Here is a 17638-nt window from a genome sequence, read left to right as displayed (position 1 = left end):
ACCTAGCAAATACCAGGCTGAATGGTTGCATTGAGTTTGTGGGAGACTGTCCAGGGGCACGTTTATTCTGTGGCCTAGTCTCAGGTGTTGCTTCTTTTTTGATCCATAGTTTGGCTAGTGTCCTTGAGAGCAGGAAAGGGAAAGGTGAGGGGAGGAGAAGTCTCACATCAAATAACTAACCTTTTCTTTTCCCTCACAGCTTAGACAAACTCCATGGAACACTTTCGGAGCTCACCATGTCTTTAAACTATGTCAACAGCCTGAACGTATTTGACCACATTGTCACCCCTGCAGAGTACCTGAGTGCGCAGCTGGACTCGCAACTGAACAGGTAGTTTATACATCTCGTCCGACCATGAATCTGATTTTTCCTCCACTTCCTTTGGTTCACATTTATTCTAATTTGCTGTCAGATGACACCTATTTTTTTGGCAATTGAAAAATTTACTAATTTTGCAGTTTGCACGCTATTAAACGATATTGACAATAGAAGAAATGTTTTATAAATAGTGCAGTATGCCGAGTCGTATGGCCTCATAACGAGTCTGACGGTAACCCTGCCGGTGCTTCCGGCAGGTTGTTGTTGGACTCGTAGCACGTTTCCAGCTCCTGACTTCCTGGTGCCACTGGGACATTACAAGTCCCGGCGGATCGGGAAGTCAGGCACCGGAAAATGTTAGTCCCCAGTCGGCACACGGAAGCACTATTGCTAACGGTGCTGGTGCTTCTGTGAAAACTGTGAAAACTATGCAGGCAGGTGCCGGTACGCTTGGCAGGTCAGACCTGCTGGGAGCAACAGCCTCCGCCCGCGGAGTTGTAGTGTGGCAGTCCGGAAGTTGGTGTTGGTACAGTGCGACCGGCATCCATAATTCTAGACCGCCACACTTGTAATGAAGCCCACATTGTTCTTTCCGGTGCAAGAATATTTGGGATAACTGTTATACTCTACTTATGTTACTTAGGTTGTGATAGGTAGACAGAAGCCCACAGGCTAAAAGCTGAATTGTTTCAAGCGCTGTCATTATAAGAGGGCCCAGGACATTTCTTTATGGTTTTCCAAAAGTAGAAGGGCAGGGGAAAGTGCAGAATTTTGAGGCTGATATGATTTCACCGTTTGCACTCTGTGGAGTAAAATGGGAATCACCTGGGCCCACAAATATGAAGACTGGGTCAGTTAGTAGATACCAGATCTCAGATTGAATGATTTGTTTCAGGTTGTATGATCAAATTGAACGTCTGTTGAATGGGAATTATATTCTAACAAGAATGTGTTTGTTGGAGACACAGAAGTATAACTTGATTCTAGCCTGACTGGGAGACAGATAAGACTAGTGCAAGCCCTGTCATCCTGGCTGTGCTGGTTGATCTGATGTTTCTCACAGATCTGGGAAGGGGCTCAACTACTATTGGACCTGTCGGCAGCTTTTGACAAGGTCAAGAACTGGACACTCCGCTCCCACATGTTCAGCGCTAGAATCTAGCACAAGGACCTAGCATGAATGTTCTCCTTTCGGACTGAGTAGAAACAAAAGTAAAGGTTAGTTGTGTCTTCTTTTATTTGCAGCTCTCATATTGCTCAATGTGGTGATTTTCAGGGATCACATCTGGTGTCCTTATAGCTTAATATTTACCTAGCCCGGTTAATTAACCGAAACAGATGGTGGTACATCTACTCAACTATCCCAATGATACCAAGCTTGGCCTTTAGGGTCTCTTAAGAATCCATAAGATCTTAATAATCTTATTTATCGACTCCTGGATGAGCGCCAATCACCTTAAACTGAATCTCTCAAATAGTCATCCTCTTCGTTGGCCATCTCATTGCCTGGGACCTGCTGAAGTCTGACCACTGACAATCACTGACAAGCCACACATCTTTGTATTTTACCCACCCGCCAATCATTTGAATCAGTTTAAAAAAGAAATAAGAGTCCATGTCTGTAACCAATCGAATTCCAGCAGGCTTACTAAGCTCCACGCAAAATGTAAATAAAGAACTGAGCTTCTTTTCAGTCAGCATGCACTATACCGAATTCTACAATCGAATTCTGTAAGCTTAGTAGCTGCTTATTCTATTTAAATTAGGCATAGAGGCCACACAATGTACAGACTTGTGCTGAAAAATTTCCTTTTTCTTTCTGAAAAAGTTTGAAATTAATGACAACATATTCTAGAGGGTCTGTCTATTGTTCAAAAACATTAAGGTGTGTCCCATGTCGGCATTACATGTAAGGCCAAGCTATTCTTACATTGGCTATATTGCAGGTTGACTAAACTAACAGCATCCATCTGGACAGACATACAATCCTAGCAGATGGAAAACACAGTGACTCGTATACTCCTGAAACTCAGCACAATATAACACGTATCTCCCGCCCTGTCCTCCCTTCATTGGCAGTGAGTTGAGGACATGGTGAAATTCAAGACCCCATGTCTGGCTCACAAAGCCATGCATGACAAGGGACCATGATTCTTAGGATCGAGATTTACGCCAAATCCACCTTCCCACTCACTGCACTCTAATTGCCCACACCCACCGCAGCTTCCTAAAAATTGGAGAGTTCAGGTGGAAGCTCGCTTTATCATACAAATCTCCACATTTGTGAAACTCTGTCCTGCTTGGATTTAGGCTTTTTTCTGAGCACGTGGTTTTTAGGAAGCTGCTAACTGCTCATTAATGCACCATTGCATACAAATGAACCTTTTATATCAGTTGACTGTCACAGTGTTCTTTTCTTATCTCCTCCAGGAGGTCTCATGGGAGGCAAGAGAGTGCTGTACAAAACCTTGCGTAACATAACGTAACTCAACATAACATAGTGGCACAGGCTTTTCCTTCAGCTTCTATGAAAAGCTAAAATGTGCCATCTCCCATTTTCTTGATTCGTGTTACTATGAAAAGCCCAGACACCTACCTATGTTAAAGACCTTGGGTGTGGCCCTCGCATTTGATAATCTATCTGAGAAGGGGTGTGCCAAGGAAGCCCATTTGCCTTGGATTCATCTGTCATTCTGCCTTCAGTTACTCCACCAAAGGCACAGGGTTACCCTCCTATGGGCAAAGGTGAGCTCACATATGATGTGTGGCCGCAATGTGTTTTTGGACTACTTAGAAATAAATAAATAGTTGTTTATAAGGGATGAAAAACAGACAAATTCCAAAGGCCAAATTAAAAAATCTGCATCATGCAAGTGCTTGGGTCACTGGGCTAAGACGCACACTCGGGTGACCAGACATCAGCCCAGGTACCAGTGGGCTACCCTACAACATCTACGGAGCACCTAAACCATCTCTGAATGAGGGCCTTCCTCTAACAGCTCCTGGATTGGAGAACAAGAACCGCTTGAGCGGGTAGAATGCTATGAGTCAGCAGCAACACACACAATCTGCATCCGGGAGGTTTTTTGGGTCACTGGGATAAGACGCACACTGGCGTGATGAGACCATTACCCCTGGGTGCCTGTGGGGCTAATTTGCAAAGCATACACAGCCCACATCCCACTCCCAATGGCCTTTGTAGGACATCTTCAAGCAGCTTCAGCAATGAAAAACGAAACCCCCCTGATCAGTGCGTTGTTTGACATGTGTTGATGCCTGGGTAAATCAGGGAATAGCCAGGTGTCCCGGAATTGTAATTCAGCGCAGAACAAAACCTACATGATCAGCTCTCATGACCTCACATCTGGACCCTAGGCGCATCCAGCCATTGGGTGGCCAGGCGAAGGAAGGCTGACCTGCTTGCCCTCCATTCCCTCGTGGATCCAGCAGTTAAAAAATGGCTGCTAAGTACAATATGTATTTGGCCTCCATATTTGCTATTCATCTATGGCTCTCTCTCACCTCTTTGATCTCATGATAATCAACCATGGTAACCCCTGCGCTCTTACCGTTACATATTCATTCATACTCAGAACCAAGTAACATCATTGCCACTCTCATAGCTAGCACTGCCCTACACATAGTCTTCCCAATTGCGCCCACTCCACTGCCCCCACCCAAAGCAATAGGTGTACTTCTCAAACATCTCTTTCTCACTGCATTACAACCTTGACATGGGCCTCCCCAACCTGTTCCCCAATGTCACTGTCTCTCCCCTATGCAACCTGTCTCGCCCTCCATCATTCAGGGGACCTTTCCTTCCATGGCATGTGCACGCCTGCAGCTGTTCCTGCCCACCACATTTCTCTCCCTCAATCCTCTTTTTTTTCTTGCCTGTCCAGATAGCCCTCTCTATATTTTGTGTTGTTTGTACATGTGCTACCCACCCAAACATTAGTAGCAAGCGTGGACAAACATTGTTCAGGCACATACTCCTATTTAGTCACCCAGATTAAACTTTCTCTGATTTGTATATCGATGGCAACTCCCAACAAAGCATGACACATCTCTTCTACACAGCCAATATAAACTGCTGGTGTACCAATCTTACCAATTTGTACCAAGTCAAATCAACCACCACTATGGCAGGATACAGGAGACTCAGAACCTCAGTGGAACACGAGGGAATGGTAGCAACACTGACAACATTTATAACAATGGTACTCTGATAATCCAAGCCAGTCATGCTTACATGAGGCAATTAATTTACCAAGTTCACCAACAACACTAGTGCCTATATTGAAACCACCAGACCCCTGTCTGCCAACCTCAAACCCAATTATAAGATGGTTCCCAGAAATAACAATCCCTTAAATAACATTCAACTTGGGAACCTCCAAACAACTCTTTCACACCCATACATCTCAGAAATCAGCATTGCTCTAGAGTCATCCTACAAATTACAGATACTCCTAGTTGCCCCATCCTGAATGTTATGATTAAATGAAGTGTATATGCTAATTATTTGAGATTGCCTTGATCAATGCTAGATTAGCAGTACATAATGCTACTAGCCTATCCAACCTAACTCTCCTTCAAACCTACTAATTCTAGGCATAACAGAAACCTTATTATTGGGCAACTTCCCGACATACATGGTCACTTGCCTGCCACATGAGTTTAAGATAATCCATAAAAACAGGGAATCTAAAAGAGGTGGTGGAGGTGGTAGAGTTATTCTCATTATCTCCTAAACAATCCCTCACAAAAGCTGTCATCTCACCACCTACCGATCCCAGAAATGTATCTGGGTGACGATTTGGCCCAACCTTCAGACCACCAACTCCTTCAAAGTCACTTAAAACTATCCAGGCTATAATGAAACCTTCTTAGACAAAATGTATGGTACTTCACAGAAAACTGTCATTTTAGGCATGTTTAACCGGTGGACAGATGGCATGACCAACAAACTTGCACATGCCAGTGTTTGTCACGTTATGTCTCCATGTGCTCAAAAGTATATGAAAAAGAAAGATGAGGTGGGCAGATGGTTAGGGGAGCAGTTAGAGGATTGGGGTTGGAAGCCTGTGATAAAAGAGTGAATATTATTTTTCCGAAAACATTTGGTCTTTTCTCCCCTGAAAATTGCAGCCACGGACTTGCAACTCCATCCACACCCCCACCCCTCTACATACCTTGCGGCAGCACACTTTGCTGTGTGCTGCTGACTCGCTTTGTCCCTTCGACACCTGTTCCCTTTCACTTCCTTGATTGGGATATGGCACAACAGGGTCCTTTCCTTTCCTTTTTTTTTACTTTGTTCGAGATCAGCTGCGGGGCACACGCCTGCAATGCCCATTAACTGTCTAGTGAACAAGGGTGCGGGGGATACCCCTGCAGCCCCCACAGCCCTTGCTGCTGAATGGGGGATTTGGTCGAACATTTTGCCGAAATTCTGCCAAATCTCCCATTCAGGCTTTTTTATTCTGCCTTTTTGAAAGATACCCAGTTGGAAATGACAGCTGGCGTCTGTGTGGGTGTGTTTTCTGGGTGGCTAGACATTTGTACATCAGAGGTGTTTTTCTTCCAGATTGGGTACGTCAAAATGTATGGTTTATCAGCAAGTTTTGGGCAGTGGAAAGGTTTGGACTAATGCTGAAATCCCAATTGGACACATTTTCTTGACACAGACAATCCCAATTCTACCTGTCCCAATATATCAAGCAAAGAAACTCTATAACCAAACACAAATAATAGTACCGAACAAAGTGTAGGAGTGGGCCTTTGATCACTGTAACCCAAATCAGGCCCACCCTTAAAGAGTAAGTACACGCTTTGTCTGAAAAGTAATTTTATTGTACAAATTGCCAGCAGGGGTTAGATGACATCAACGAGTCAAACTAACCGGTCTCCCTGAACCACACAAAGAACACAGATTTTATACAATTTGCAACAGTTCAAACACTCACAGCAGTTTTGTTAGAGTCAGCCCCCACACATGATTAGATAAACCTATACAATGTAACCATATTCCCTTCAGTTCCCACACTTCTTATTGGAATCATTCATCTAAGCACCATCCTCTTTAACTTATAATTGCATGTTTCATATTTACACTACACCCCTCTCTATAGCCTTTCCATATTTGGTCATAGCCCCATCTCCTACTTACACAGTTTTCACAGCTTACAACCCATTTCAATTATCTAAGGTTCCATCTGGTCGGAAACCTTTACCCCTACTTGTGATGCACATGGCTATTCTTTGGAAATTCCATTGATGTGAAGAGGAGGGGAACAAACACATTTCCTTTTGATCTATAGTTGCTGGCTTTACCGCCTAAACGTGTTGGTGTCCACATTTCATTCTAAACTATGCGTCTTACCATTCCAGCCCACATGGTCCCAACCCACACCTTTACAACTTTATTGAAAATCCATGATTTATCGATGCTCCTTTCCCGAAAGCAACCCGCATCAGGTTTAATTGCCCAACCATAAACTCCCCACACCCCCCGCCCACCAGGTGCCTGGAATCCCTTTGTGATTCAATAACAGACTCCCATATACTTACAGAGGTTGCATCTCCCCTTCACAATGCACCTATTCCATAAAAAAGGGCTGGCAAAACTGACCGTCTGATATTCATAATGACTGCTGCTGTTTTTGCCAAACTTGTTTCTCAGTTACACAGAGTTCAATTGCCCAACTCAGGTTTTCAGCCAGCACCATTCCTAACAAAACCTATTTCCCTACAGACCCCCATGTATGTGTACGTATACATGTATGTTCAGGACTACCGCATCCTCTCACACTCATTTCCCATTGCAAATCTCCTACCTCGCATGCACATGTAGAGCGTACATCCAACCAAGAATCCTCCCAAAATGTAATTGAGCACTAAGCTACTTTTTGGATCAAGTAAGTCACAGATATCACCTTCCATCCACAAACGACCTCCCACTTCCAGAGAATAACCTGAATGCCATACACTTATTAACAACCTTGAACTATGTCACAGAGGCAGATATCCTGACCATGAACCATGTCACACAGGCACATATGCTGAAATGAACGACCAAACAAGAAGCCTTAGGTGACCAACAAGAATTCTGGCCATCAAGCTTCCTGAAACTTCACATGACATCAGTATCTCCAGCTACTTCGGCTCAATGTAATGCCTCCCTTACAAGGCTCTTTCTATTGAAAGTGAATGAAGCCACTATCATCCCTATCTTGAAAAAGTCCAACTCTCATCCAGCTAGTCTAGCCAATTACCGACCCATTGTTAACTTCTCATACATTTCACAAATTATTGTTAAAGAGGTGACATCCCAAATTAAACAATGCACTGAAGATACAAAATAGCTCCACAATCACCAATCTGGGGTCAGACCATCTAGAACTACTGAATCAGCCCTAGTTGACAAACATGAGCACATTCTCCAAGCCTTAGACTTGGCATTGCTGGTTTTGTTTGATCTTTCCTCAGCAGACGACACAGCCAAACACACCAGACTCCTATGTAGATTGCAAAACCACTTTCCATAGGGGGGAAAACACTAAAGTGGTCCCAATCCTTCCTAAAAGGATACACATATCGAGTTAGAGTGAACACCTTTGAATCCCAACCCTTCTTTTCGGTTTGCTTTCTCCTCCAAGGTTCATTGAACACCTATTTTAAACATCTGACATGCATCCTCGATTCCTAGAATTTCCCAAACCAATGCTTTAAAAACACCCAAATCTGGATTAATCTCACCAGTGACCTTCTGACCTTGAACTCTGTCTCACACAGCATTCACTGAATCTTTAACTGAATGGGAAGGAGTTGTCTTCAACTCAATGGCAAAATAGTAGAAGTCATCACCTCTGTCCTAATAATACACACATTCCCACCATCATCAAACCCTAGTCACCCACTCACAACCCATCAAACTGTCTAATAACCTAAATGTCTGGCCTGTCATATGAAGCCCAAGTGAATGCTGTCTACAAAAAGGCAAATTTCAAACTCCACCTCCTAGAAGCTATCTAGCCACTGTTGGAATTATTCCAAAGAAGAAGACTTAGTCAAAGCGCTAGTAACTCGCCCCACATAGGTTTTATGAAGAAAAAACATTTAATTTAGAACTAGTCAGATGGGCAAGCTGATGAACTGGGAACCCATCTCCTCGCCCTGGATTCCCGGAATTGGCTACTGGTAGACTTAATGTTCTCTTTCACAACACTGTAGGCCTCTCTCGCATGGCCTGCATAACATTGGGTCAAATTATAAGAAGGCACTGTTTAAGATCTACACCCCCATACCGAGCACTTTGTAACAACAACAAATGGCTCCTCTGGAATAGTTGATTCAGGGAAGCACACACCAAAGGTAAGAGACTCACTCCCAAAGTCTCAGAACTGTGGAACTATCTCCCACTTGCTTGAGAAAATAATAGTATCATACAACGTTTAAAGGACACCTTAACACCTGGCTGTTGGGCAAAGCACCTTACACGAGGCAGGCTACCTCCAGTATTGGGCGTATGACTCGAAAACCACTGCAGAAACTTTTTGAATCCTCCCACTTTTACTTCATTTCCTATGTGGTCATGCAATTAACAACATTCCTGAAGCCCTCCTGTGAGTGGATTATTAACGATATAATGCACCCTCTTTCTCCATGTGCCCCTCACTGCTGTGCATGTGCTTTGAAAGATAAATTGCTTCCAATGTAGCATTATATAAAATGCCAGTAAAATAAATATAAACACCAGGCTTGTTTTGGGGTTAAAGTGGCAATATAACATAAGGCCAACTAGGAGGACATTGGCCAGACTTATTGTCCAGCAGGTGATGTAATTTTAAACATCTGTATTCTTCACATAAATTCTAATGATGTAAAGCTCCTAGATACATGAACCCAATTCACAAAGAAAGTTTCAAATATGTGCACAGTTCACCAGGTCTATAACATTTCCCGTGCTACAGGTGCCATTTGCAGGTGTACAAGATTGTACAATGGAAGTTTTGTGATAAACGTGGTCATCTGCTTAAATTCCCAGGTGCATGTTCCAAAAAGGGGACTTTATAAATGCAATGAGCATTGACAAAGCCAATACAATTTTCAAAGTATTTACAGTTTACCAGCAATTGCCATGATATACTCACATAATTCAACATGTATAATGTACCTTAGATAGGAGCTGCTGTGGAGCATGAATGTCACAGCATGCAGTGCTGTGTGAATCCTTCTGTATCACACTACTTTCAATGCTGAATGACGGATACAACATGCAATATTTGTCAGACAGAACTTAGACTACTCAATCACATCTGCCCTTTACAATGTACATGACATCAATTAGCGCTGGGTCACCAATCAGCCAATCCGTAGTAGGTCATGTAAAAATTAGGCAATTCCCTCTTGGTTACACAGCCTGTCCTAACACATTACTGCATTTGAGATCAGTTCTTCCATCAATTATAGTAGGATTAATTCTGCCTAAGAATGTTTGTCTGTCTGTACCTGTGTCTGGTCGAGCTTATTCCATGATCCTGTAAAACTAATTATCATCAACATTAGTATCTGGGGGAGTGATGCTAGCCAATCAGGAGGCTAGGAATGTGAACTTGCACTGCAGCCCACATTCCTTTGCAGTCACTCACCCCCGGGCCGCCATTTATTTTCCATAGGCGGTCGCACTCCAGAAACCCCCCTGTCTTCATCCCCTCCCACCTCCATTACCTCTGCCCGTGGATCTGCACCCTTCATTTCCTCCCCCTTCCCCTATTTACCTGCCACATGCAGTTCCTGTCGTCCAGGCTACCATGAGTGGCATTGTTAACATAGCAAAGGAACATACTCCCTTTTTTATGTTGCATGGTGGCTATCTTCATTTATCTATAGGTAAGGTCTTGTCAGCGCGGACCCAATTCCCTTTAAAATAATAAACATATTAGCACCCTGCAGGGAGCAACACAATGCTAATACCATTAATAAACTATGTTGGGGGCTTGGATGGTACAGGCCTTAGATTTTTGCTGAGGCTCCCTCCATGGCTCGGGCTAGTGTTACAGACAAGTTTGACCCCCAAAGCCATGATTAGTGCTACATTGTAAGGGCAACTGGCTCACCTCAGAACTCTTTGAAGCGCAAAGAAAGGTAGGAAAAATATGTCTAGCATGTACAGAATTAACATATTCTTCAACTCTTTGGGAGACAATAGAAGTATATGATTATCTGAGTAAACAAGAGCTAATTTCCACAACATCTGCTCAGAAAGAGCTCTACCAGATGATTTATGAATTTCAGAGTGCAGTATCAGCAGGCGAAGTCATAACTCCATTGCAGAATCCCTGTGATGAAATTGCAACATACGTTACAGATAAAAGCGCAAAAATACATGATGAAATTCAGTCGACTCTGTGGGGTTGATATCCTGTTGCAAATGTCCAGGGTCAGATGGATTTTCAATCGAATTCTATGTAGCGTTTAGTGCTTCCCTTGCAACCTTTTTGGTTGATCTTTTTGCAGAAATTATTAACTCAGAGCAGATCGCCGACTCCATGAAAGCTGCAGTGATATCTGTGATTCCTGGGGAAAGATAATTCAAATTGTGGAAATTATAGACCGATATCTCTGCTAAATGCGGATGTTAAACTTCTGGCAATGATCTTTGCTTTAAGAATCAACCCTTTATTGCCAAACTGATCCATCAAAACCACACAGGGTTTGTTTACGGTAGAAATAGTTTTGATAATTTGAGAGAACTTTTAGATGTTGTACATTTAAAAGGTGATTCACCGGATCCTTACGCTGCAGTTAGTGTTGATCTTGAAAAAGCATTTGATAGAGTAACTTGGACATTTCTACGACGAGTGTTGTTAAAAACAATTTATAGATCTCGCATATTAAAACCTTTTAATGCATTATATATAAATGCTGAAGCAATGGTCTTGGTGAATGGCTGTCTATCCGAGGTCTTTCGTATTTTTTGTGGTACCGACAAAGTTGTCCTCTGTCCCCTCTTTATGAACTCCTAGATATCTATATTATAGAAAATGTTGATATTAGAGGTGTGTCGTTGCGTGACTCTGTCTGTCTCCAAGGTCCTGCTGAACGCAGATTATCTTTTAGTTCTACTTTCTGACCCTGAATCATCTTTTAAAGAGTTGTTTTCAACTTTAAAGACATTTGTCTGAGTATTCAAACATTTTTTATTTGTCTAAGACTGATTTTTTCCTATATCTCCTGCATGTCATAGAAATTGCTTCGGTGTTGAACAAGAGGTATGGGCAGAACATGGTTTTAAATATTTAGGGATACATATCTATAGGCAAGTTAGGCAAGTTAAAACCCTATTGTCTTATAATATACTCTGTGGTCTGAATCTCGCACTGAGGGGCACAATTAATGTTATTAAGATGACTCTACTCCCAAAATGTCTTTATATTTTTAGCATGCTCCCACTTCCATTAACAGGCAAATTAGTTCATGACATAGATAACGTTTTTTGAGATTTTCTAAGAGGAGGGGTGGGGGCAGACCCAAAATCCCTAGAGATGTACTAATGAAGCCGGTGTGCCTGGGAGGATTTGGTTTCTCCAATATTGCTTCAAATCACAGAGCCTTTTCTTTGCGCACATTACACTTTTGGCTGAGAGATTTACTGTTGCTTGCCCAAATTGGGTTCACATAGAGAGATCCTCTGTTCATCCAATTCCACTGGATTGCCTTCTTAGCATGGACAAGAAATTCTCTATTGATAAGACCCCTCCATTTGTTAGACATGTTCTGAAGGACTGGAATACATGTTGTGAGTCCTCAGGGGTAAAGTATCTTCTGAGCTCAGAGTCTTCCATTTGGAGGAACCCAGCTATTCTGTTCAACAATCGTCCCTTATCTTGGCTCTCCTGTCAGTCAATGGGCATCTGGAAAATTGGACACATTTTTGATGGAACTTCTATGCTTAGTTTTGACTTCTTGAAATTTAAATATAAGCTGCGTATGTCAGAGGTACGCGGTTATCAAATACTTTGTGAGATTTTTTAATTGTAATCTGTGCTGTTGACCACTTTTGTTCATAGGATTCCACCTATATTGCATTTTTCTAAATGTGAACCTCTCACGGCCTCCAGCTTTTATAAGCTACTTGCACCAAAGGATGTTAATGTGGCAAGGAGATTAAGGGCCTGATTCATGGAACGTTTCCTATGGGATTGCGCCATTATAAAACACTTCCATGAATCAGGCCCATGGATTTCTGAATTGGGTTCTGATCTTTCAAAGGCGGAGGAATTGTATTTGCACAGGCCCTTCCAGATATAAAATTGATTTAGAGCTGAGATTTACTCAGCAATGGGTTTTAAATTGTATCTATTGGTCCCCTTCATAGCTGAAACTGTGCAAACTTGTGCTTGATGATACTTCCTGGAATTGTAAATCTGATATTGGAACGGGTTTACATATGTTCTGGAAATGCTCGAAAATTACTGGCTTTTGGGATGCTGTCATCCAGCGGATGGATCTCATGCTGGATGTTTCACTCCCACGTACTCCTATGGTATGTGTGCTGGTACTGTTCCCTGTAGATATTCGAGTGTCTGCTGATTTACTGTTTTGGGGATATATAGCGTTGATGATTGCAAAGAAACAAATATTAAATTGTTGGAAGAGTAATACTAGACCTTCTAATGATGATTGGTTGCATGACATTTCTATTCTTTCGGTTTGTCATCACTTGAGACTGATGCATGAACCCGGTTTCTCTGATAGGATCTGGAGTAGGACACTGGACTGGATTGGTTTATATCCTTCCTCTCCGACTGTTAGCAATGAGTCATTCTAGCTCTGTTCACTTCTATCTCTCAGCAACCTAATTGTGGGTGTTCTGAAGTAATCTGTTTTTCCCTCTCCTTCTCAATGTTTATTTAATTCAACAGACTAGGAGTACCAACATTTTTGGTGTCAGAATGGACAATAATGCAGACAACACCACCCTGAAGTGTTCCTGGTGGTTAACCACTGTATGCACCAGAACAGCCTTAAAATGGTTCTCTTTGAAATTATGCTGAGTGGAAAACTCACATGTTAATGGCTTGCTTCATGTGGGGCACGCCTGCACTTCATATTTTTGACTCCCAATTAGGGTTGACACAACTCTTCATCATTCTGATGTGAACAAATTGAGTTCCATTATTATTACTGTGCACCGAGCAGAGTAACGAAGAGTTCCCGTTTGGCCGCTCTACTTGGATCTTCCTCTTGTGACCGTGATTTTTCTGAATTCAACACCCTATGATCACTTGTGGCTTTTTTTGCATGGTGAATCTGTGTAATTAACGTATCTCCGCCCCTTTTGCTATGTGCCTACATATCGTGGCATGCGTGCGCACCAGCGCGCGCACCGAGCGGAGTACCGAACAGTACCCTGTTGGCTGCTCTACTTGGATCTTCCTCTTGTGACTGTGATTTTGCTGAATTCAACACCCTACGGTATTGCCATCAATCTAACTACAATTGGAAGCCCCCCTTCATGTGGACCTTGGACTTGGTACTTGGTACTCACTATTGTGTTTTCTCTCCATTTAGATCACTTGTGGCTTTTTTTGCATGGTGAATCCGTGTAATTAACGTAGCTCTGCCCCTTTTGCTACATGCCTACATAACGTGGCGTGCGCGCGCACGAGCGCGCACATTCCAAAGAGTACCCACTTGGCCGCTTTGCCGCAGTGCTGCGTGCTGGTGCCACTTCCATATCGGTTTCATTTATTCATGGGAAGAGTGTTCCCTTTAATAATTAGTTTTGTAGCATAAGTAGGTAAACTTAGATACTTGTCCTGTTGTGTCACTTTTCTTGTTGCATTGCTTCTGTGTCTTGTTCATAACCTGTACGACTCTTTGTCTAGCGGGAGCAAATGCAACTTTCTTTATACACTTTAAGAACAAATATGCCGGACGCATCAAGTTTGCTTTTAAATACCCCAAAGAACGTGTGTGCAAAAACAAAACCCAAGACACAGACTGCTAGCAAAACTATTACTTTAACCCCTGTCCTTAGAAACCCTCTCTCTAATAGAGATATTCACACATTTTGTGCGAAAAGAAAGGAGTGTATGGCAGAGGAACAAACTCTTCGGTAGAGACAGCATAGCACCTTGTCACAACGATAGCCTGTTTGAGTAGTGACCCGAGCAGGGCCCCGACCCCGTTGGATATTTCAGACCTCATCATCCTAACTATAGCGGCAACAACGACTAAAATAAACAGTAACATTCCACAACACTTGTCTCATCTCAATGAGTTTAGCGAAATGGCGAATGTGGCAGCAGACATTTCGATACATGCAAGCTCTGGCAAGACGAGCTGTTCACCCAGTTCAAGTAAAACGGATTATGCTATTCCAGGTTCGATGGATACTACTATACAATCTGTACACTCCATTGCAGATTCTTTTCTGTAACCCACGCCGCGGCACAGACTGCCTATTGATAACTTAGACAACCCCTCAGAAAATGTGGCCCTTATTGAAATTACCTTAGCAGCGGTTAACACCACCGTTGCCAGCTTATTTCAATTTTTCGAACCTATGGATGTGAAAATATCACTTCAATTCAAACAAATCCAACAAATATTAGATTGGAGTCTAATGGTAGACATGATTAATTTGAAGTATGATGCAAATCTAATACCAACTCAGGGTTTGTCTAAATTACAATGCCTATTTGAAAAGCCATTCACTCCTAGTACTTTTCCTTCAGTTTTGCCCCTTTTTACGAACATAATAGGGCCTGTTGAATCCCTTGCATCTGATATGGTAACTTTAAATGATTCTTGGATTAGCTTAGACGGGAGTCCCAAAAAACAGCCTCCTAGATTATTGGGTGACTCGCGAGGAACCCTTGTAGCAATTCCAAGCCATAAAACGTGCAGAACACGAAAAAGTACTAGGATTAAACTGGCTACAAGGAAACTAACAGGAGCAGTACAATCTAATCACGTTGTACAATTACACAACGTACCTAAAACAAAAACACTTCTGCCTCTGTCAGTCCGCCTATCTGACCAACCTACTCAATCCCATACTGTCCCAATGAAGCAATTACAGTTGCCTCAGTCTACATGTATATCCGAGACTCTGAAGCGGACTCCGGAAATGAGTTCTGTCCCATTTTCCACACTGTCAAATGTGTTCGCAATTCCCAACACTTATTTGCATCATGCACAACCTATCAACTATGCTCCCCTGACGGAGATAGTTGACTTAATTGGTGTATTATCCAACAAGGTGCCTAACTCACAAAGTCATAATGAGCATATTGATGGTCATGCTACCAGTGGATGTGACTTGTCAACTAGACAAAGAAATTCTAACGAATCTCAAGAAGATATAGATTTACATGAACGCACCCTAGTGATTAAAGCAGCTGTTGACGCATATTTGGTACAACGTACTTCTCAAGTTATGGGAGTTAATCCTCCCCATCTTGCCGTGATTGAAAAACCTCAGCGATGGCGAAGACTAGTCATCCTACACATAATGAAGCTGTGCATGACCCTTTATTGGTCCCACAAGTCAATGATTGTGTGAGGCCTGGTATAGAGTCCTGCCCTCTTGGCGACCAGGGCTGTGCATCGACTTCAATTAAAATGAGGAATAAACGTCCTTTGGTGAGTTCAAGTCACCCAGAGTTGAAAGGAAAAAACAAAAAATATTTCACTAACTGTCACTCTCTCATTGTCAAATGTCAGGATGAACCCTTTGAAAAATATGATCTATGCCGAACAAGCATATTAAATATATTTGGGGATATAGATAGCCTGGAGGATATTTCCTCAAATGACATTGATCAGGTTTATCGTCTGTGATCATAATTTGTCCATCGTGCGTCTCTGGATTAAATCGGGTTTACTTCTAATCACGATCTGGAAAGCTAAAATTGAGTGGGTGTTTGGTTGTGCAAGATCCGGAGCGCTTGGTCCAAGAAAATAAGACACTTAGGGCCTCATTATAACCTTTTCGGAATGCGTTTAACAGTGCCGGTAATGGTGCCGGCGCCGTTAAATGCATTCCGCACTATTACGAGGTTCCCTCGCGGGACCCGATGTGGACGTCTGGTTTATCCAGACATCCATAGCGGGTCCTGCGAGGGAACCAGGGACCTAACAACGAGCCCTCTTGTAATGGGTCCGTTGGTAGCTCCCTCCCCATTCCCATTGAGCCCTATGGGGGCTCGAATGGGAATGGGGAAGGTCCGGGTTTCCTGAATGGGGAAATACCAGGCCCTCCATACTCAGAATGGCCCGCTATTTCCCCATTCAGGGAACCCGGACACGGTTTTGGAGGCAGCCATGGCGCCAATAGCGCCATGGCTACCTTCAAAGTCGTAATGAGGCCTTTAGTGTGAACAAAGAAAAAACAACAGTTGAGTTATCATGCATTGAACCCTGTTTATGTCCTTATTGTGGCCCCGCAGTGAGTCAGCAACAACAGAATGGGCCGCCTACGAAGCCATAACCATTAACAGATATAACATCAAAAACTATCTCTCTAGCCAGTTGGAACACCAGGGGCATACCCATTTACAATGGGGTGTAAATGTCATGGGTATCAGGCAGGTAGTTGGGGCAAGCTGGGTGGAGGCTTGGCAGGCCTGGCATAGGCACACAAAGAACCCATAACAAATCCCTCCTTTAATTCCTTCCTAGTGTTTGTAGCAACTTCCTGGTTACCACTTCCTGTTGCCAAACAGGAAGTGCATGATGATCCATGAGCTCTCTAGTGTTTGGGTGTGGCTGGCTATATAAGCCACACCCAAGATTCTTCCTGTGCTTTGTGTTGCTTACTGTGAGCTGTATCAGCAACACACTTACCGTGCTCTGGATCAGCCAGCTTCTGCTTACCTGCTCCGGATCATCCTGCTTCTGCTTACTTGCTCCGGATCATTCTGCTTCAGCTTGCCTGCTCTGGAAGAACCTCCGTTCTTACTCCACGCTGCAGCTATCTCCAGTCAAGAGGGGTCTTCTACACCGGCACCTGTAAGAACAAAGAAGAATTGCTTTAACACGCGCACATCAGTAACGCTGCGCATACTCACCGAATCTTCCTGCGACGCTGGAATCCAGGTCAGTTATACGAGCGCACAAACCCTGCAAAGAAAGAAGAGACATTATTCATTGCGCTCGCCCCAATAACACGGACACTTATTTCACTGCGCTTGTGGTGCATACTTACCCAACCACCAAGTCTCCAGTAGCGCTAAACCCGGACTCGAGGCGCTAATACCACATAATTTCTCCTGCAAGGGAAAGGGAGAGACATTACCAGGTGCA

The 17638-nt window shown here is 43.1% G+C and overlaps 1 protein-coding gene across 1 annotated transcript in view; it reads left to right on the top strand.

Moving 5' to 3' along the window:
- Positions 1 to 17638, top strand: part of NCKAP1L (NCK associated protein 1 like) — a 2015530-nt gene that overhangs the window by 647726 nt on the left and 1350166 nt on the right. Inside the window, exon 20 of the mRNA XM_069653209.1 lies at positions 200 to 331. Coding sequence (XP_069509310.1) covers positions 200 to 331 — 132 coding nt within the window. The remainder of the gene's footprint in view (positions 1 to 199; positions 332 to 17638) is intronic.

This window comes from Ambystoma mexicanum, chromosome 3q, assembly GCF_040938575.1.
Source record: "Ambystoma mexicanum isolate Mex_15411 chromosome 3q, UKY_AmexF1_1, whole genome shotgun sequence".
In the NCBI taxonomy this organism is placed as follows: domain Eukaryota; kingdom Metazoa; phylum Chordata; class Amphibia; order Caudata; family Ambystomatidae; genus Ambystoma; species Ambystoma mexicanum.
The sequence above is the reverse complement of the archived record's forward strand: the minus strand, read 5'-3'. Positions and strand labels throughout refer to the sequence as shown.